The sequence below is a fragment of the Choloepus didactylus genome, chromosome 10 (assembly GCF_015220235.1).
Source record: "Choloepus didactylus isolate mChoDid1 chromosome 10, mChoDid1.pri, whole genome shotgun sequence".
Classification (NCBI taxonomy): Eukaryota; Metazoa; Chordata; class Mammalia; order Pilosa; family Megalonychidae; genus Choloepus; species Choloepus didactylus.
In genome coordinates this window covers 125834767-125856253 of record NC_051316.1, presented here as the reverse complement: position 1 = coordinate 125856253, position 21487 = coordinate 125834767, and the positions used below count along the sequence as shown (strand labels likewise).

General features: G+C 39.6%; 1 protein-coding gene across 5 annotated transcripts in view; it reads left to right on the top strand.

The window, feature by feature from the left end:
* Positions 1 to 20323, top strand: part of TGFBR1 (transforming growth factor beta receptor 1) — an 80233-nt gene extending 59910 nt beyond the window's left edge. For all 5 annotated transcript variants that reach the window (XM_037851016.1, XM_037851014.1, XM_037851013.1 and 2 more), the window contains 5 exons: positions 4896 to 5063; positions 8900 to 9056; positions 10788 to 10912; positions 12058 to 12188; positions 15806 to 20323. In XM_037851016.1, the coding sequence (XP_037706944.1) occupies positions 4896 to 5063; positions 8900 to 9056; positions 10788 to 10912; positions 12058 to 12188; positions 15806 to 15931 (707 nt within the window). In that variant the 3' untranslated portion in view covers positions 15932 to 20323. The remainder of the gene's footprint in view (positions 1 to 4895; positions 5064 to 8899; positions 9057 to 10787; positions 10913 to 12057; positions 12189 to 15805) is intronic.
* Positions 20324 to 21487: the final 1164 nt, after the last annotated feature.

Sequence of the window (21487 nt, the reverse complement as noted above, 5' to 3'; positions counted from 1 at the left end):
CATCATCCAAAATAGAAACTCTATACAATTTAAGCATTAACTCCCCATTCCCTTTCTCCACCCAAGCCCCTAGTAATCTGTATTATGGATTCTAACTATGAATTTGCTTATTCTAATTATTTTATATCAGTGAGGTCATACAATATTTGTCCTTTTGCTTCTGGCTTATTTCATTCAACATGATGTCTTCAGGGTTCATCCATGTTGTCACATGTATCAGAACTTCATTCCTTTTTATGACTGAATAATACTCCATTGTATGTCTATACCATATTTTTCTTAACCAATCATTGATGGACACTTGGTTTGCTTCCATCTTTTGCCAATTGTGAATACCACCGTGAACATCAGTGTGCAAAAATCTGTTGAAGTAAAACTTTCCCTGTTTGCAGATGATCCTGAAAAATCCACATCAAAGCACTAGAGCTAATAAATGATTTCAGCAAAGTGGTGGGGTGCAAGATCAATATCCAAAAATCAGTAGTGTTCTTTGTACTAGTAAGGAACAGTTGGAAGAAGAAATCAAGAAAAAAATTGCATTTACAATAGCAATGAAAAGAATGGATTATCTAGGAATAAATCTAACCAAGAATGTAAAGGTATTGTACACAGGAAACTTCATTGTTAAAAGAAATCAGAGAAAACCTATATAAAAGGACGGACATTCTGTGTTCGTGGATTGGAAGACTAAATATTGTTAAGGTTAGTCTTTGGAGTAATCTCAATTAAATAGAGAAATGATTTCTGCAAGAGAGCCTTCCCATTGCTAACCACGTGGACTCGTAGTTGCTCTAGCAGAGGTGGCTAAGGCCTCGGGTCAGAGCATATGCTCAAGAAAGCCTGGGAGCCGGAGCCAGAGCTGGAGCCATGGGAGTGGAGGGTCCAGATGAGTAGAGACTGGCAAGGAGTGTCTTCGGACCATGCTTCACCTGCCCTTTTGACTTCAGCGAATACCAGTATGCCCACATTTCCCACTTTTACATCTCCCTTCAGACTTATGCCTGCTCTGCAGCCTGCATTGCCAGGGAGCTCGACATGTCTAGTGCCCCACACGACGTCCGTGGGTGCTACCGCGCTTCCCACAGTCTGGATCTGCTGGTCGAATTCTGTAGTGTCTCTTACTTGCTTCTCTTTTTTGCGGCGCACAAAGGGGCAGTGATAGATGTGTTGGACTTGGGTGGTGGCCCTCAGTGGGACATCACTTCTCATATTTGTCCGGAGCTCAGTTCTTATCAGACCCGCCCCAAAGCAAATGTTTTCCCCAGCTTTCCTATCTCTTTAGATATGCAGTCATTATCTTTTTGGTTTGACTAGAGTTGTTGTCGTCATCTTTTTCTTTCTCTCCCCTCCTATTCATTTCTACATCAGTATTTATTTCTTCAAAATATTAACAGTGTTTATCTCTAGTTGGTGATTCTGGGTGATTTTTATGAATTTCGTTTTTGTTCCTGTGTATTTTCAAATTTATTTACAACAAGTATGTTACATAGAAAATTTCCAATGTAGAGGAAAGTAGAAAATAGTATAGTGAGCCCTATGATGGTTTGAAAAGGCTCTATGAACCTGTTGTAAGTGGGACCTTTTAAGTTATTTCAGTTGAGGCTGCCCCAGGTGGGTCTTAATCCTCTTACTGGAGTCCTTTATAAGAAGATGAAATAGAGAGAAACACACGGAATCACAAAGAGAAGACTGCAGAAGCTCAGAGAGAAAGCAGCAGACAAAGCATCCAGAAGCTGAAAGCACTGGAACCTGGGAGAGAAGAGAGACCCACAGGTGCTGCCCTGTGCCTGGCCACGTGGCAGAGGACCCCCTGTGGATGCCTTGACTGGGAAATTTTCACAGCCTCAGAGCTGTAAGCTCATAAACTAATAAACCACTATGTTAAAGCCAGCCCATATCTGGTATATTCCATTTCGGCAGCTTTAGCGAGCTAACACAAATTCCACCTCCCTACTTCAACAATTATCAGCTTCCTGCCAATTGTATTTCATTTCTAATCTTACCAACTCTTTGCTCCCAACCAAACTATTTGACTAATCCCAAATATCATATCTTTTCATCCATAAGCATTTTAGATTTGTATCTCTGATGAGGCACCTTTTTTATAAAACATAACCACACTGTCATTGTCAGTTTTTTTGATGTCATCAAATAGCCGGTCATGTTAAAATTTCTTCAGTTATGTTGTAGGGTGTTTGTTTTTAAATAGTTAGTTGTCCAAATTAGGATTCAAACTCCACACATTGCATTGGGTTGGTATTTCTTTTAAATCTCTTAAAATCCCAATCCTCTCCTCCCCTCCCCCATCTTCTTTTCTCACTTGCAGTTTTATTTGTTGAAACAGGGTTGTTTGTCCTGTAGAGCTTCCCACATTCTGAATTTGCTGGTCGAGTTTCTAGTGCCTCTTAACTTCTGTATCTCTCTTGTTCATGGTGTGTAGGGCAGTGATAGGTGTTGCGGACTTCAGCAATGGCCCTCAGTGGCCAGTAGCAATTCAGTGCTAGTTAATTAAACAACAACACAAATAAACTGAAGCAGTGATCAGATAGTCCAACCAAACCCTTACTCATTTTCTTTTGCATTTGAAACCATTTAACTTTTGCCCCAACTCTTAAAACAACTTTTCTTTATTATGTTCTGTGACCCTAGACTTGTCTTGTTTATTCTTATTTCTTAATAGCTGTGTTTGCTTTCTGGATCTCTTATCCTTCTTACTAAATCGCCTGAAGGCTCTAATTCTACAAAGAGCAATTGTTTCTTTTTACAACTTAAGCCAAGTTCATGGTTTAACTCTCTGGTGGTGGGGACTCTGAAATCTACATTTTGAGGCTTCATCCTCACCCAAGCCCTGTTTTAGGTAGGTTCCAAGTTGCAGACACACAGCACTGGCACAAAATGCTGGTGCTGCTGTATCCTGAACTTTCTCTTCCCTTTTGTTCAAGCAGCAACCAAGGCACTGCTGTCATCTGCTGGTCGCCATGGGAACCAGCTGACCCTGCTGGCTCACCCCACCCCACCCCCACCTTTCTCCTTAGTCAGGGGTTAATGGGATTGCTGGGAACTCGGCCCCTCCACCTTTTTCCTTTATCTTCATCCTCCTCATTTGGTTAATTCCCTCAGATAATCCTTTAGCTGTGCCTGGCGTCTTAACTATCCCTTTTCCTTCTGCCTGTCTTGTCGGTTACCTTAAGAAAATCTCCTTTTCTTCCATCTGCCTCTCTTCCTATTTATTTCTTGTATTTGTGGGCCTTTCAGAATTCAGTCGTGGTTAATAAGCATGCAAATAAAGTTTCAAGGAAAACAAAATGTACCTTAGGACAGCATCCGTTTCTAAAGAGCTAGTAAAACGAATCTTTGGTACTTTTGAAAGTACCCAGAAATCCCGCTCTCCAGAGTCTTCTGAAAAGTTCCCATCTTCTTCCTTAATCTCTTCTAATCAGAGTTGTTTTTCTTCAAGTAACAACCTTCAAAATTTAAATTTTGATGTTTCTTCTTTTGTTTTACCAGTAATAGGGAAGGACACAGTGCATTTCAAGTTTTATGTGCCAGGCACTGTACTAAACATTTTCAAAGTCTAATATCCTATATTTTAAATCTTAACAGTCTTGTGAAGTAAGGTGTAAGAAGAACTAGGTTCATTGTCTGAGGTCACACAGGTAGTAACAGCTGGGCCCTAGATTCCAACTCGGGTCGGAATGACTCATGTGCATCTTTTACTAAATCATGCTGCCTTTTAGTGTTGTAACACTTTTTTTCTTCATGGTTTCATTAAATATATAGGTTTTTATCTACTTTTAGGTTAGATAGGCTTTTATGGACCAGCCTAGCCAGTATCTTTACCACTATTTCTATGGGAAAATGCATTTGAAATTCATGTCTCAGCTTACAAACCAACTTTTAGAACCCCATTCCTGGTTGTTAAGTTCAAGATTTCTTTGTCTAAAACTGGGTTCAGTCCTCTTTTCTTCTCCCTCTGACATTTTAGATCCCATTTCAGCTTCTCCATGTGTCGGTGGTACCACTTTTTAAAAAATATTTTTCTAAGCTAGAAAACCTTGGAATCACAATTACCTTGTCTGGCATCTTTATGAACTATAGTCACAGTCTGTCTCTAAAGCTTGTTATTTCTTCATTTAAATACGTTTTTGGTTTTGTCCCATACTCTTCCATTCCCATCACGTCCACACTATGCCCTGGTTACCTCTTATCTCCTTCCCTTCCTCCCTGCTTCTTTCCTTCTCTCCCTCGTCCCTCCTTCCAGAAGCAACCACCGAGCACCTGACCTGAACCAGGCAATTTTCTAGGCACTAAAGAGCCTGCTTTGCTACTGTCTATCTGTGTAGACTTGGGAAGGTCACCTTTTCTAAACTAGGAGTCTTTGTCTCTCGAATGGGGTTACCCACCCTTGCTTTATCTCAAGAATAGGGCTCACTTGAGGATTTAAAAGATATGTATGTAAAAGTCTTGAAAACTATAAGAAACTGAAAACACAAGAAAACCTGAGGACATACCTAGAAGCATAAGGAGAAAATCTGAGGGAAACACCTACAAACATAAGGAGAAAATCTGAGGAAACACCTACAAGCATAAGGAAAAAATTTGAGGGAAACACCTACAAGCATAAAGAGAAAATCTGAGGGAAACACCTACAAGCATAAGGAGAAAATCTGAAGGAAATACCTACAAGCATAAGGAAAAAATTTGAGGGAAACACCTATAAGCATAAAGAGAAAATCTGAGGGAAACACCTACAAGCATAAGGAGACGTCTTTTACCTGGTAGCTGTGTAATTCAGGGTTGAGAGTGAATAGTGATAACCAAAATCAATAACCTTTGAATAAAGAAATCATAAATGTTCTACCACCCAACTGAAACATTGTTTTTCTGATTTTCAGACAATGGTACGTGGACTCAGCTCTGGTTGGTGTCGGATTATCACGAGCATGGGTCTCTCTTTGATTACTTGAACAGATACACAGTCACCGTGGAAGGAATGATAAAGCTTGCTCTGTCCACGGCAAGTGGACTCGCCCATCTCCACATGGAGATTGTTGGTACCCAAGGTAACTCTTCAAGCAGTCATGTTGTTTAAGCATTAAATTCCATGAATATAATGTCTGTTCAGAAAAATTTTGCAGGAAATCAGCCTAATTGGAGATGCTTAAAATGAGTTTTTAGATGAGGACATTTTATCTTTCTGTTAAAAATCTCAGATGAGATTTTTTTCTAGGAATCTGGGAATTTGTCTAGATATTCTCTCATTGCTGTAACAACACTGTGATATTTTGCTAGTTCTTAAAAGTGGCATTCAGTTTACTTGTGATTTTTGGAGGATCTGAACTTTAGAGCTCAAGAATGTCTAAGAGATTTTATTAATTTGTAGTATCAAATGGAATGTGAAAGTGTTTTGTAAGTAGTAATATGCTATATAAATGGTATCTGGTCATGTAATAATTCTGTTTGGACCCTAACATAAGGAGACTATGTTAAATAATTTTACAGTTGAAAATCAAATAATGACTCTTAATTATGAAATTTTTATGCTGTGGCATTCATGCATGTAGGATATCAGATGCCCTTATTACCTCTTTGCTCTGTCAGTTGTCCACTTGGTGCCCAGTGGTTCCCAACTCCCCACTTTACTGTGTGTATGCTGTTTCACATCTTAGCCAGTGCCATCTTGGTAATTATGATTTTTTTTTTTAATAACAGCTCTATTGAGTTATTACAATTCACCCGCTTAAAGTGCACAATTCAGTGGTTTTTAGTATGTTTGTACAGTTGTGCAACCATCACTACAGTCGATGTTAGAATATTTTCATCACCCCCAAAAGAAACCCATACGTGTTAAGCAGTCACTCCCCATTTCCTCCTCAAATATCCAGGCCTAAACAACCACTAATCTATTTCTATCTTTACATTTGCTTATTTTGGACATTTCGTATAAATGGACATATATAATATGTGGTCTTTTGTGACTAGCTTCTTTCGGTTAGCATGTTTACAAGGTTCATCTGTGTTAATACATGTATCAGAACATCATTCCTTTTATGGCTAAATAATGCTCTATGGATATACCACATTTTATTTATCCATCCTCAGTTGATGGGCGTTTGGGTTGTTTCTAGTTTTTGCCTGTTATGAATAATGCCACTGGGAACATTGGTATGCAAGTTTTTGTGTGGACATGTGTTTTCAATTCTCCTGGGTGGAGTTGCTGGATTATATGGTAAGTACGTTTAACTGTTTGAGGAACTGCTAGGCTTTTTTTCAAAGCAGCTGCACCATTTCACATGCCCACCAGCATTGTCTGACAGTTTCAGTTTTTCCAAATTGTAATTCTTATTTTTAATTCAGTTTTATTGAAATAAATTCAGATACCATATAATCATCCATGGTGTACAATCACCTGTTTACAATACCATCATGTAGTTGTGCATTCATCACCCCAATCAATTTTTGAACAGTTTTCTTACACCAGAAATAATAAAAATAAGATTAAAAAAATAAAAGTAAAAATGAACACCCAAATCATCCCCCATCCCACCCTATTTTTTTTTAGTTTTTGTCCCCTTTTTTCTACTTATCCATCCATACACTGGATGGATAAGGGAGTATGAGCTACAGGGTTTTCTTAATCATGCCATCACCCCTTGTAAGCTGTATAGTTATACAGTTGTCTTCAAGAATCACGGCTACTGAGTTGCAGTTTGATAGTTTCAGGTATTTACTTCTAGCTATTCCAGTACATTAAAACCTAAAAAGGGATATTTATATAGTAGATAAGAATGCCCTCCAGAGTGACCTCTCGACTCCATTTGAAATCTCTCAGCCACTGAAACTTGATTTTGTTTCATTTCACTTCCCACTTTGGTCAAGAAGATTTTCTTAATCCCATGATGCCGGGTCCAGGCTCATCCCTGGGAGTCATATCCTGTGTTGCCAGGGAGATTTATACCCCTGGAAGTCAGGTCCTATGTAGGGGGGAGGGCAGTGAATTAACCTGACATGTTGGCTTAGCCAGATAGAGAGTGCCACATCTGGGCAACAGAGAGGTTCTGTGGGGGAGACTCTTAGGCACAACCTCAAGTAGTCTTAGACTCTCCCTTGTAGCAACAAGCTTCATAAAGGCAAGCCCCAGAATTGAGGGCTTGGCACACCAAATTGTCAGTCCTCAATGTTTGTGAGAATATCAGCAATAACCCAGGTAGGGACATCCAACATTTCCACATTTCCCCCCAGCTCCTCAGAAGGGGCCTGCATATATATTTTTATTCTCTGCCCAAATTACTTTGGGCTGTATTGCTATTTCATACTAACCTGTACAGACCTACCAGATCTCACTTCCTATTCAGAGTTCCATTGTAATTATGGTGTTTGAATAAACTGACTGTACAAGTTAAATTATTTAGTGTACTATAGAAGATACATACATCCTGCACCAAATAAACATCTCTTCCCTTGGTCTCACAGAGAAGTTGAAGTTTTAAAACACGGTCAATATCATGCTTTACCCTTTGGTCTGCTTTGCCTTATTCCTAACCAGATCTGCTTCATTCATATCTCTAATTGAAGTCCGGATTCCTTTTCACCTTTTTTTAACAGTTGCTATGTGTGCTAATACCAACATTCATATCTGCCGAGCTCTAGCTCTGAGTTTCAGGTGTCAGACAGATAGTTTCAGAGACTGACCAGGTTATACACAAAGGATCAGCATCTTGGAATCTGGAGATAGCTATTACAATTCAGGAATAGATGTGACTGCTGTTAGAGCTTACAATCTAGGGACCATTACAATAAGCAGTACCCTGATAAGCTACGTTCTAAGATTCAATTCTTTGTTTACACATTGTTGTTAGTCCATATTGGTGAGGCATTATAATGTTTGTCTTCTAGTTTCTGGCATACTTCACTCAAAATGCTGTACTGAAGATCCATTCACCTAGTTGTGTATCACACAGCTTCATTCCTTCTTGTAGCTGCTCAGTATTCTATTACATGCATACACCACAGTTCACCATTCTGTTCATCAGCTGATGTGCCCTTAGGCCACCTCCATCCATTGCAAATCGTGAATACTGCCGCCATAAACACCAGTGTGCAAATGTCCATTCGTGTCCTGCTCTCAGATCTTCCAAGTGTATAACCCATAATGAGGTTGAAGGACCTTATGGTACCTACATACTTAGTTTCTTATGGAACCACTGCACTGTCCTCCAGATAGGTTACACCATTCTGCCTCCCCACCATCAGTAAATAGGTACATCCTTCTCTCCGTGTTTTCTCCAGCACTTTTATCCCTATTTATATTTTTCCTACAATTTTATAGAGATATATTCACATACCATATAGTCATCCACAGTGTACAATCAGTTGTTCATGGTATCATCATATAGTTGTGCAGTTATCACCACAATCAGCCTTGAACATATTCAAATTGTGATTATTATTTTTTAACAGCACTTTTCTAATGTTTTGTATTAAAAGAAATAGATTTAATACCGAGCACATTCCAATTGATAGCAAAGGGAGGTGATCTCAGGACTTGGTTCCTAGGCTGGGAGTACCATTTGTTGACCGGGTTCTTGCAAGTAATTCCTAGAGCACCATAAAACACACACACATCACCCCACCTGCCATACTCCAGGCTTTGAGTTGTTAAACTTAAGTTTTTTGAACATGATCTTTAGGAGCATCTTATTGTCTACATTTTCTTGAAAGAGGTGTAATTTCAGTGACTTTTGGTACAGTGTTTCACTTGAGGTTGAGCTTGGTAATTGCCCAGGTGTTGTGGACCCTGTGGGCTGGAAGGCCTTTGTACTGGGACAGAAGGAGATGTTGGAACCTGACATTGAGAGCTGTGCTTGGTATTAATCATGTTTAATTTTTGGTTCTCTAGGAAAACCAGCCATTGCTCATAGAGATTTGAAATCAAAGAATATTTTGGTAAAGAAGAATGGAACTTGCTGTATTGCAGACTTAGGACTGGCAGTAAGACACGATTCGGCCACAGATACCATTGACATTGCTCCAAACCACAGGGTGGGAACCAAAAGGTGACTTGAGAATAAATAGTATTTAATATCTTCTGAAATCAACTTCTTTTCCCTTCCCTTATGATTTTTATATCCATACCTTTTCTGAGACTTAGTCTTGTACTTGGATGGCCCACAGATAGGAGAGCCCATGGTCTTGCCTGCTCTAAAGTCAGAGTGACCAGATTTAAAGCTGTCTGTTGGCGAAAGGTGGCCCTTCTAGAAAATATTATTGTTAGTTAATTATAATAAAGTTGTAGCTAATGTTTATGGGGTGCCTACTATGCACCACACATTTAATAGTATTTTACATGTTACCTCATTTAATGCCCTCCTCTATTGCTGTGAGTAGCTAGTCCAGTATTTTCAGTTCCTGAAAACATGCCATTTGCTCTCCATTAGAGCCTTTGCATGTGCTGCATCCTAGAGCAGACTTTCCCCTACTTTTCCCTAATCATATTCACCCCTCCTTTCTCAGAAGCCTTTGCTCATCCTCAAGACTGTTAAGTGCCCCTTCCAAGGGCTCTCTTAGTTCCTCGAACTGGGAACATTGAGGTACTCACCATCTTATTTTGTAACTGTCCATTTATTTGTCTGAATATTCCCTTGGATTGCAACCTGCATAATAGCAGCTTTGTATACCCAGCACCCATTGCCATGCCACGCTGATGGTAGGTCCTCAGTAGATATTTGTTGAATCCGTGAATCCTCCAAAGAAACTGACCCCAACTCATAGGTGAGAAAACCTCCTTGTGATGGAGGCTGAGTAATGTGGCCACCTTCCGATGGATGTTAAGCTGAAGAGCTGAGATTTGAACCTGGGCCTTCCCAACCTAAACGTCCTTTGCTCTCTGCGTCGCAGCATTCCGCCACACTTCTTCCAAAACTACTCCCTTGGCCTTGGATGGGGCCAGCAACTTTGGTCTATTAAAACTGAATTTGTGATTTCTGGATTCTACTGGGACTGTCAGAAATCGTATCTAATTTAGGTCCAGGAAAGTGGTTGCTGCAGGTCTTTGGGGTCCTGATCTGTCACCCTAGTGGGGAGCTGTGAAAATTCAGAAGCCTAGTGAGGTTTGAAAACCTTGGCTACAGGAACCTTCCAATAATGTGGCATCAATGTGATGACTAACTTTTTTTTTTTTTTTTTTTTTTACAAAATTTCTTGTTCCCTAGAGTGTGTATATCCACTGCCTTTCCTTTCAGCCTATTTTAGTGTATGTAGAATATATAATCTCTGCATAGTACATGGCAAAGTAGGTGGTATACACCAGGACATGTATAACATCACAGTGGTTGTATATGTATCTTTTACTAGAAACTGAAATCACAGGGCAGCATAGTATAAAACTGCTCTTTCAGCTTTTCTTGGGATTCAGCTGAGATCATTAATTTGCAAACCAGTGTGGATGTTGAATATTTTTCTTGCGTGTGAAATGATTCAGTTAGGTACTACTGTATGTATAGATCAGTGTCAAGAGAGATGTCTGAAAGGGTTTTCCTAAAAGTGCTAACACCATGTGGTAGTGAGGGGATGATTTTTCACTTTGTACTCTATAAACTTCTAATTTGTTATAAGTAGAAGGAATCCTATTTTTAAAACAGAACCACACTCAGAGGGGTATAAAAAGTCTTGAAGTTAATACTAATTTCTTTTTTTTTTTATTCTCAGCAGTAAAAGAAGACTTATGAAACAGTTCAAAAATCATATGGCCACCATTCTGTAAAGTAAAATGTTGGCTTCTTTTTTAGGTACATGGCCCCTGAAGTTCTAGATGATTCCATAAATATGAAACACTTTGAATCCTTCAAGCGTGCTGACATCTATGCAATGGGCTTAGTATTCTGGGAAATAGCTCGACGATGTTCCATTGGTGGTAAATTACTCCCCCCTCCCTAAAGTTTGTCATGAACAGAAGTCTTTCAAGAATTGCCTTCTATTTTATTGAATGAAATTATGTTCTCCAGATGGTCACTGAGAATGCAAGAGCAAATGAAGGAGATAAAAGCTGTAGTGAGGGAAAGTGGCATGACATACAAATGCACAGCTTTATTCTCATGTATTCTTTTTCTGTTTCTACTTGAATCTGAGGAAACATAGACCCGACCCTAACCCCTCGTTGTCTTACAATATAGTGACTTAAAACAGATGACTGCTTGAGAGCTACCTTAGGAAGCTGTTTCTAGCATGTATCTGAGTCACACTGATTTTTTTCCCTTAGAGTTTGTGGCTTTTTCCTCCAACTTTCTGGTCCTCTCTCAGGGCCCTCACTTGATTCCTTGGGGAGCTGTCTGAGGTGTGCTTACCTTGAGATGTGGTGTCAGAGGTGGGCGTCTTGGCTACATCTCCAGTGTTTGCTTGCAGTGAGTGGTGGGGGTCACATAAGTCGTTTAAATGGGAGAGAGGTCTTTATAATCTTGATACATCTTACGTTTTAAAGTAAGTTTGTTTTAACTTTTAGACTTCATTTTGGATGGAACGCTTTGGAAATTTGCTCAAGAAACACTCTTTTAGACTTGAGGGCCCATGCTTGGCAGTGAGAGGAGAGTATGTCCCTGTGTTGTAGCAAATGCATGATACGGACAGATGGAAGTAGAGGACAGGACTGGACCTCAGGCTTGCCTCTCAGGAGTCATGTCTTAGCAATGGGAACTGTGTACCTCTGCTGGGGGAGAAGCTGTGCTGTCACGGAATGCTGCACCTTGGGGTTCTAGGGGTTCTAGGGGAAATGCCAATCTCGTCACCACAGCTCAGTCAGCCATCATTAAAATAATCTTTGCTGATCCCCTGATGACAGTTAGTTTCAAGTTGTGGGTAGGCCGGTACCTTCTGAGGGAGGCGGGTTGTGGTGCAGATATGGATGAGCTGGAGGAAGGGCTGGTCCACTCACCTCACTGAGGAATGGGACAGTGTCATAGGACTCCAGATGGGGTTTATTCTTGGTCAAAGAATGGTTTGGCATTAAGTGAATAAATTTTTCAAAATAGAGCCTAATTAATTAATTTATTTTTACCAATATAGGAATTCATGAAGATTACCAGCTGCCTTATTACGATCTTGTACCCTCTGATCCATCAGTTGAAGAAATGAGGAAAGTTGTTTGTGAACAGAAGTTAAGGCCAAATATTCCAAACAGATGGCAGAGCTGTGAAGTGAGTATTTCTTTTGGATACTAACAATTTTCTAAACTGTTGCTGCTTTAATAAGTGGAAAAATTGCTACTTTTAATCTTTAAGAAAACAGACAGAAGAATTCCTTTTTCTTTCTTTTTCATGGCAGTAAAAACAGAATAATGTGGTTTTCATGTTGACCAATTTTAAGCACATTGAAAGGGCCTCGGAGCATTTCCAGTGGTTATCAATGTATCAGAACATGTGAGTTCTGCCAAGTGAGCTGAAGCAGCTGCTCTGTAAATGCCTTCCTTCCTTCAGGCAGGTCAGTCAGAGCAGCGGGAGCAGTGCTGGGTGGGAACCAGGAGATTTGTATTCTGGGCCAGTTTGTCCACCATTTCAGGGTCTTCCTTTGGGCCAGTCACTCCAGTTCTCTGGGTCTTAACATCCGTTTTTGTACAAGGAGGGACTTAGATAAGTTATTGCAAAGATGGTTCAGATGATTTTGCATCTTACTCCTCAGACTGCCCTTATGATCGCTTTCCAGGCATTTTGGGAAAAGGCTTTCCAGCAGCGTCCAAGCTTCTCTTGACAAAAGGTTTTAGAAATGTTTACTTTGTTCTGAATTTAAAGAATTAGTATGACAAACTTTATTTACTCTCTTCTTAATTGTTAGCTGTTACTGTTATAATACTGGTGAGGCAAGGAAATTTCCCTTCAGATTTGAGGTTGTGTAGCTTAGGGAGAATGAAAAGCTGGTCACTTTAGTAGTTGATTTTGTACCTTAAAGTAGAACTCCTCAGAGAGCTCCTGGCTTCTTCAAACAAAATCAGGTATCCAGGCCAGATAAAAGACACCTCAGTGTCTGCAAAGCATGTACATGTGGCGTAGTTTAACAAATGAAAGGGGGGCCAGATTTTGTCTTTTTAAAATTTGATCTGGGTACTGCAAAATACAGACTTGAAGTATTTATGTGCTCATCCAGTAATTAGAACAGATTATTATTAAACAGATGGCTTTTAAGCACTAAGAAAAGTTACAATGAACGTTAAGAGAACACACATACAATTTGCAGTTACTGTTACATTGTGCTGAATTAACGTCATCAACTGACAGTTTCAGGGTTTTTTTTTTTCCAACTTAGTTGGTTTTCTGTGTCCTTATCACTAATTCAGTCTTCCACTTTTCTAAGGTTTTATCAATCTCCTCCCAATAGCTAAAGCACATCAAGAATGTTACTTGACTGCCTCTCTTATGTTTAATCCTTCTGTTTCTTGGTTTGCTCATTTGCTGCCTCTTTTAGGACTCCACTCAAACCCTCTTTTAGGACTCCACTCAAACGTTACCTTGTCAGTGATATGTTTCCTCTTTACCGATTTAAAATAGTACCTTCCTTACCCAGCATACTTTATCTCCTTCCCTGAATTATTTTTCTCCTTAGCACGTAACCACTATCCAGCAATCCATGCATTTGACTTATTATTATGTGCCTTCCAGCACAAGAATGTAAGCTTTAGGAAGGCAGGGATTTTTGTCTATTTCATTTACTGCTGAATCCCTAGTAACTAGAACAGTATCCACCACTATGGTAGACACTCAATAAATATTTGTTGAATGAATGGATGATGAATATATATATGCACTGGGCATCTGATCCGTTTATTCTGGAAACAAATTTTCTTTTCTAGGAAATGTTCCTAAAGTATTTCTCTGGTTTCTTCCCTGCCATTTTCTCTGTTCTCTTTTTTCAACTTCAGTTATTTGAATGTTAGAGCTTTTGAACAGAACCTCTAATTTTCTTATCTTTTCTCTCCTATTTTCCATCTTTGTCTTTTTCCCCACTTTCTGGGAGGTTTTTTCAGCTTTATTTTCCAGTTGTTCTACTCAGTTTTTCCACTTTACTGACATATTGTTTGATTTCTAAGAGCACTTTGTTGTTGGTTGAATGCTCCTCCCTATGGCCTCCCGTTCATTACTAGACATTTGAGGAAAGCATCTAGTAAGAAATCCAGAGGAATTCATCAGGGGGAAAACAACTTTGAATAAAAAAGGGCTATGTAGAGAAGAAGGTAAAGTCAAACAAAAAATAAGAACTCTCAATGATAGATGCAATATTGGTATCTTAACCTCTTTGAGAATTTTAATGACAGGTTTCTGATATTTTCTTCACTCTTTACAGTGCCATTTTCTCCAAGTTTCTCTTTTGCTTGTTTCAGCTTCTGTGTTTCGTACTACTTTCCTCAAATGTCTGATCACCTTGCTCTGTGCTTTAGAAAAGGGGCTCTGGAAGCCAATAGGAACCCAGGGCATATGAATGGCACTCAGGGACTGGGACCTTTAGGGTGGTCTGAATGGGCTGTTTTCTGGGGGAAACACTGATAGCAGATCTTTCCTCTTGGGCTGGTCAAATTCCCCAGAGAAGACTCTTCCAGTCTCCTGCCTGGAGGAGGAGGTGTAAGTTAATGCTCATGTTTTGGGGAAAAAGTTTAGGGTTTCAGTATTCAGTATGTTTTCAGGACAGAACTCCTGTCCTCATGTTCTCCAGGCCAGATATCTCCCTTTTTCCCTCTTCGATAAAAACCCTCTAGACTTCTCTGCTGGGGTGGAGGTGTGGCAGTCACCCAGCTATGTGAAGTTGGGGAGGGACAGATATCTTGGGGTTTCAGTGCTTTTAAACATTCTTTCCGTCGATCCTCCTGTTTTTAGCTTGAGCGTCTGTCTGTTCTGGTTTGCTAATGCTGCCATTATACAAAAAGCCAGAAATGGATTGGCTTTTATAAAGGGGGTTTATTTGGTTACAAATTTATAATCCTAAGGCCATAAAAGTGTCTAAACTAAGGCATCAACAAGGGGATACCTTCACTGAAGAACTGCTGATGGTGTCCGGAACACCTCTGTCAGCTGAGAAGGCACATGGCTGGCATCTGCTGTTCCTTTGCTCCTGGGTTGCATTTCAAAATGGCTTTCTCCAAAATGTCTCTGGGTTTCTCTTAGCTTAGCATCTCCAAATGTCCTTCTGTCCGCATCTCCAAGTATCTCTGAGCATCAGCAAGCATCTCTGTCTGTGTCGGCTCTTAGCTTCTCTCTTAAATACTCCAGTGAACTAATCAAGACCCACCCTGAATAGGTGGGGCCACGCCTCCATGGAAATAATCTAATCAAAAGTATCATCCAAATTGGGTGAGTCACATCTCCATGGAAATACTCAATTGAAAGTTTCCACCCTAATCAAAAGACTAATAAATCTGCCCCCACAAGATTGCATTAAAGAACATGGCTTTTGAGGGGGGCATAATATATCCATACCGGCACAGTTTTCTTCCCCACATGCAGAGGTGCTTGATGCGTCTGAGTCCTTGGTTGGGGGGCAGTTGCATTGTGAGTTAGGTGAGTTAGCCTTACCCAATTCTGGGTTAGGATTCAGCTTTTTCAGGTCTGCTAAGTGAATTACCCCTTGTCCATCTGCTTTCCAGCAGCTGCTACCAGTACCCACTGATGGAAATGTAGGTCATTTCTACTCATTTACTGTTACAAATAATACCGAAACAAAAAAACCTTTACGGCCATCATTTAAAAAGAAAATTTACAGGTAAAGATTTTTATCTGGATCAATGGAGAGTGCTTCATGCATTAATTATTTTTCTTTTCTTGCCTTGTAGGCCTTGAGAGTGATGGCTAAGATTATGAGAGAATGTTGGTATGCCAATGGAGCAGCTAGGCTCACAGCTTTGCGGATTAAGAAAACGTTATCACAGCTCAGCCAACAGGAAGGCATCAAAATGTAATTCTGTGGCTCTGCCTGAACTCTATGTTTTCTTCACATCTGCTCCTGGGTCTTCATTTGGGAGGTCAATTGTTCTACCTCACTGAGAGAGAACAGAAGGAGATTGCTTCCTTTTGCAGCAGTGTAAAAAGGTCAATTACGAACTTCCCAGGCTTTTTTGGACCCAGGGAACAGCCATGTGGGTCCTTTCTGTGCACTATGAACGCTTCTTTCCCAGGACAGTTACAAAATGTTGCGTAGTCTACCTTTATTTTGTATTAACACGTAACTTGTTTTTTTAAAAGATGATCGCTGGTGTCAGCTTTAGGTAACTCTGCTGTGCTGGAGATCGTCTTTCATGGTAAAGGAGCTAGATTGCTGGGTTGTATGAAACATTTCTTATTTTTAAAGAAAGTGATTTACTCCTGGTTAGTACATTCTCAGAGGATTCGGAACCACTAAAGAGTTTCCTTGATTCAGACTTTGAATGTACTGTTCTATAATTATCAGGATCTTAAAGCTAACAGTTATAAAACTCTTATCTTGAGTCTAAAATGACCTCATATAGTAGTGAGGAACATAATTTATGCAATTGTATTTTGTATACTATTATTGTTCTTTCACATCTTCAGAACATTACATGCCTTCAAAATGGGATTGTACTATACCAGTAAGTGCCACTTCCATGTCTTTCTAATGGAAATTAGTAGAACTGCTTAAGGTCTGTATGTTTTAAAACCTATAGTGTTTGAATTCAAAAAGTTTGTTTATCTGGGTAACCCCTACTTTTTCTGTTTTGTTCTTTGGAAGGGTTTTTGTGGCGTGTCATTCGGAATTTCATTTTTTAAATGCCTTTCTCCTACCAAAATATGCTTAAACCACTAAAGAAAAGAAGTGGCATTAATCAGTAAATTTATCAAGGTCATGTTTGAAGACATCAAGCTTTTGCATTTTAACCCTATTGCCTAAGTATACTTTTAAAAAAAAATCAAATGGCACTCTCTAGATGCTTAAAGTACTTTAATAATTTAAGATTTGTAGCATACAGACTAAATTTTCTAAAAGGGAAAGTTTGTCTTGCTGCTTGTGAAAAGTTGTATGGCTGTCTGTAAGCCATTTTTTCTTTATCTGATCAGAGACAGTGTTATTTTTTTAAGAAATGAATTACATTTAAAATTAGAATATGGTAAATGTTAAATAATAGGTCTTTTTCTAGGAAGGTGAAAGTAGTTAATAATTTGAATAGATAACAGGTGTGCCAGAGAGTCACATTTGTTATATAGAAGTAAATGTTCTGTGGATTCTCGGTCTTTGTAAAACTAAGATTAGAGTTGGGGTGGTTTTGAGGTCTCACTACACTTTGAGGAAGGCAGCTTTTAATTCAGTCTTTCATTCTTATGTTAGCAGAAATCTTGAAACTGTTTAATTAACACGGTCATGTAATGAATTCAGTGCCCCCTTGATTGTTGAGAGATGTGGTAGCTAAAGGATACTCTGAGTATAGGTTCTCCATTTACAGATGTTTTCAGGCAAATTAAATAGTTAAGGCAAACTTCTCACAGTCTCCTCACATTAAGTTGAAACTAGCTTATGATAATTGGGTTTTACTTCTTTTTATTTTTTTGCTTTCTACAGTGCTGTAAAGTCTTTGCAGGAGTTTTAGAGTTTTCATCGTCCTTTTTATCACTGTGATCTCGTTCTGGGGGAAAAGAACTATCTTAGCTGTGAGACAGGACTTTGACTTTGTAATGCCCTCTATTACCTAATAAAAGTGTCAGAATAACCTAGGGTTTTGGTCAGTAAGAGAGAGTGGCCATTTACACCAACTCAGCTGTATTCTGATAATGTCTTATCTCTTATACATAGAATCAATTTGAAAGACTATTTGGTCTTAAAACCAAAGTTATCTTAGAATGAATGACATATTACATAGGAATTTAGTGTCAGTTTCATGTGTTTAAAAACATCATGGGGAAAATGTGCTTAGAAATTTATATTTTGATTACAACTCTGAGTTTTTGCGGTAGTTACCATGATTTCATTGAAGCAAATGAATGAATTTGAAAGGTTCATTTTTATAGTTGTGTTACATGACTTGTTTAATAATCTTTAGCTTTGTGATCAGGTACTTTGTTTGTTTGTTTTCTTTTGCCATTTCTAAGAGCCTACCAGATCTGCTTTATGAAATCCAGGGGACCAATGCATTTTATCACTAAAACTATTTTTTTATAATTTTAAGAGCATACCAAAAGTTCTTGTCTCATTTAAAATTGTGATACATAATTTCTCACTTTCATATAAGGCAACTGACTTTTGCTGAAGAAACTCTTTATTAAATCAAAGATTGAGTTACAGTTATGCTATTCTTGCCTAAGTGGATAAAATTTACTTTTGATGAATTGGGGATTTTGTAAAAATTGATACTTAGTTCTAAATTGGACTTGCGTATTTCCACAGCGAATTCCCATTTTTGGCTGGTGACGGTTTGATGACCTCTAGTTGGTTAATTTGAAACTGAAAGTTATTTCCAGGACTGGGTGGATCATCGTTACTGGGACCATGACTCTGTAAATATGACCAGAGCATTAATTGTGTCATCTAGAAACAAGCCTTTGTTTCTCCTGCCTCTCCTAAGACTCGTACACGTATCCTCTAAGATTCAACTTGGTGAAACATATCTTCTGGCACATGGGCATTTTGTCAGTATCCCAGGGTATTGGGGGTGGAGGAGGTGGGCCTTGGTGGGGCACAGACACCCCTGGTCCTTCCTTCACGTTGCAGCTGTCTTTCTCCCACCTGCTCTCCTGCTGAGCCCTGACTCAGAGATCATCACTTTGCCGCCCCCCTCCCCCAGGCCCCCGCAGCCTTTTGACGGAAGAGCTGCTTTTGAGACCTAGAATAGAGTGGTTGAAGGAAGTTATGGGACACACTTCCATTTCCTCGAGCTATTGGATGCTGGTAGGACGAGGTCTCCACGTTTGGAGATGAAGTGGAGAGGCATGGTGTGCCCCCAAGGCTTCCCCTGCTTTGACTCTAGCTGTGGACAAGGAGTGGGGTGGCCCTGAGGTGGCAGCTCTGGTATGGCAGTTGGGCCAGAAGCCAGAGCCAGCTGTATCCCCTGTAGGGCAGGGTAGGCCTGAGGAGCTGAGCCCCTGCTGCTTCTGTCGTGCTCATGCTCAAGAAGTGCCTCGAGGCTGTGTATGGTGTCGTGACCACCAAGAACTTCAGAGTTCAGTCCCTGCTCAGAAATTTAAGTGGGTCACTTGGCCATTTTGCAGCCCACACATGAGTTAATCCTTTTCCCCCTACATCTGTGAGCTGTTGACTATTTTAAAATAAGGTGGCAAGGTGCTAATAAAAATGCACAAGAAAGTCTGTCTCCCATTAGACCTGTCCTCTCATCCTTTCACTGAAAGAGTGATTGTCATTCAGCTGTTCTTTTATTTCTTGACCATGGCAGTGTTCTGGCTCCAAACGGTGAGGATTCCAAATAATGGCTCTGTTACAGCTTGGTGGAAAATGCCAGTGCAGATATTTTGCTGTTCTAAAGAACAGCTCGGGACATGTACTGGAGCTTCCTGTGTCTGTTTTGGAAGGTTGCAATACCCATGGCCCTCTCTCTGGGAATGCTGCGCTTTCAGGACATTCGGAGGGTTGTCAGTACATTTAATCTTTTCAACCCCATTATGCAATCTTATTTGTAATGGTAAACTTTTCAAAATGTGGTTAAGAACATTCAGCTTGTTTCTTAAAGCTTAAAAAGAACTTCAGTGCACTTGTTTTGTTTTTTAGCAAGATTTGTGAATTGAATATCACAAACCGTGTTTTGATACCCTTTTCACATTGTGCCAATGGAATGGTTGCAGAGGTGTTTTGATATTTCTTTATATGTCAAGGAGATGCTTCAAAATGTCAATTGCTTTAAACTTAAATTACCTCTCAAGAGACCAAGGTACATTTACCTCATTGTGTATATAATGTTTAATATTTGTCAGAGCATTCTTCGGGTTTGCAGTTTTATTTCTATAAAATGTGGGTGTTATGTTGCTAAATTACTCAAATGGTACTGTATTGTTTATATTTGTACCCCAAATGATGTCATCTGTACCTTCTGTTTTCTGTATTTTATTGTATTTGTGCAGAATTCTTTTGGCTTTATCCATGTAATATCTGCCTTTCGGATATGTACAGCGAATGTCCATATAAATTTTAAGTTGAATGACTTTGAGAAACCTGTAAACAGGAGAGAAAAACATAAACTGCATTTTCCCATAAGTTTTTTAAGATTATCGTATTTGTAGTAATGCTCTGAATGAACTGTAAATAGGAAGTAGAAGAACAATGCTTATGCAAAGTCCTAACACTACAGTAGAAATATGGAAGCAATGCAAATAAATTACTTCTTTTCTTCGAGTGCCAGTGGCATCATTTAAAATAAAGTGTGGCCGTCGCAGTGAGTCTTGATGTTCTGAAGTGGAGTTGCTGTGGAGGGACCAGGGTCTTCGGGTTGCGAGAAGCTGTCGGGGTTTCCCAGCCCTGCCCGGTGTGGCACTGCAGCAGCCCCCTGCCCCGGGCACATCTGCGTCCGAGGGGGCTTCTTGCCACACACTTGGGTTTGTCGGTCTGTCTGCGGGCAGGATGGACCTGTCTACGTGTGAACTCCTTCACCTTTGGGTCAGTGAATTTTCTGAGTGTGTTAAAGTGGAATTACTATTTTGATTCTTTAAGTTTTTCAAGGATTTTCAGAAGAAAAATTATTTTTGCCTTCTGTCCTAATTTTTAAGGGTTTGTGAGATGAGGATAATTTGTAGATATGGGCTTTAAAAAAAAAAGAAAAAAAAAAGTAGATTGCAGGAGTCTCCTGGAGGTGAGCACTTGGCTGGCAGGAGAAGTGGGGAAATGCTCGTGAGGAGACAAGGTCCCCGAGCCCCTGACTCACCCTGGGAGGGTTTTGCTGATGAACTTACTCTTGAATTGCTTCAACTTGAAGACTAAACTTAGAGATTTTTCTTTCTTTCTTTCTTTCTTCATAATAAAGACACATCACTGGAATGTGGTGTCTGTTGAAAGTTGGAAAAAAGTGAAAATATTTTTAAAATACATTCAGAGAAACAGCAGAACTAGCTTCTGCCTCTGGTATTTCCTGATTTGGAGAAAGGCCTTTTATATATATGGTCTGATGGACATATTTTGCAACTCTACTTTTTGGTGTCATAACTAGGGACATAGAAGACAATAAGTCTATTCTGAAAATGAGTAGAGAAACATGATGCTAGAATAGCTAAGGGCACCCTTCGATGCATGGTTCAGCTGTGCATGGTGGTTAAGAATTACAGGGAAGACACAGTTAAACAATGACAAATCACTGTGGAAATAGATTCTGAAAGAAGGATGATCAAGACAGTTCTTTTCTTGCGTACTGTGAAAAAATAAAATTAGTACAAGGGGCTTGGCACCTTAAATATTTCAATGAGGAGGAAGGGAAAAGAAACAGTTGAGGGGAAGGTAAGAAAAATAGGAGATAAGAGGACGTAGGGGACTGAAGAGCTGGGGGAAAATGCGGAGGTGTTGGGCTTCC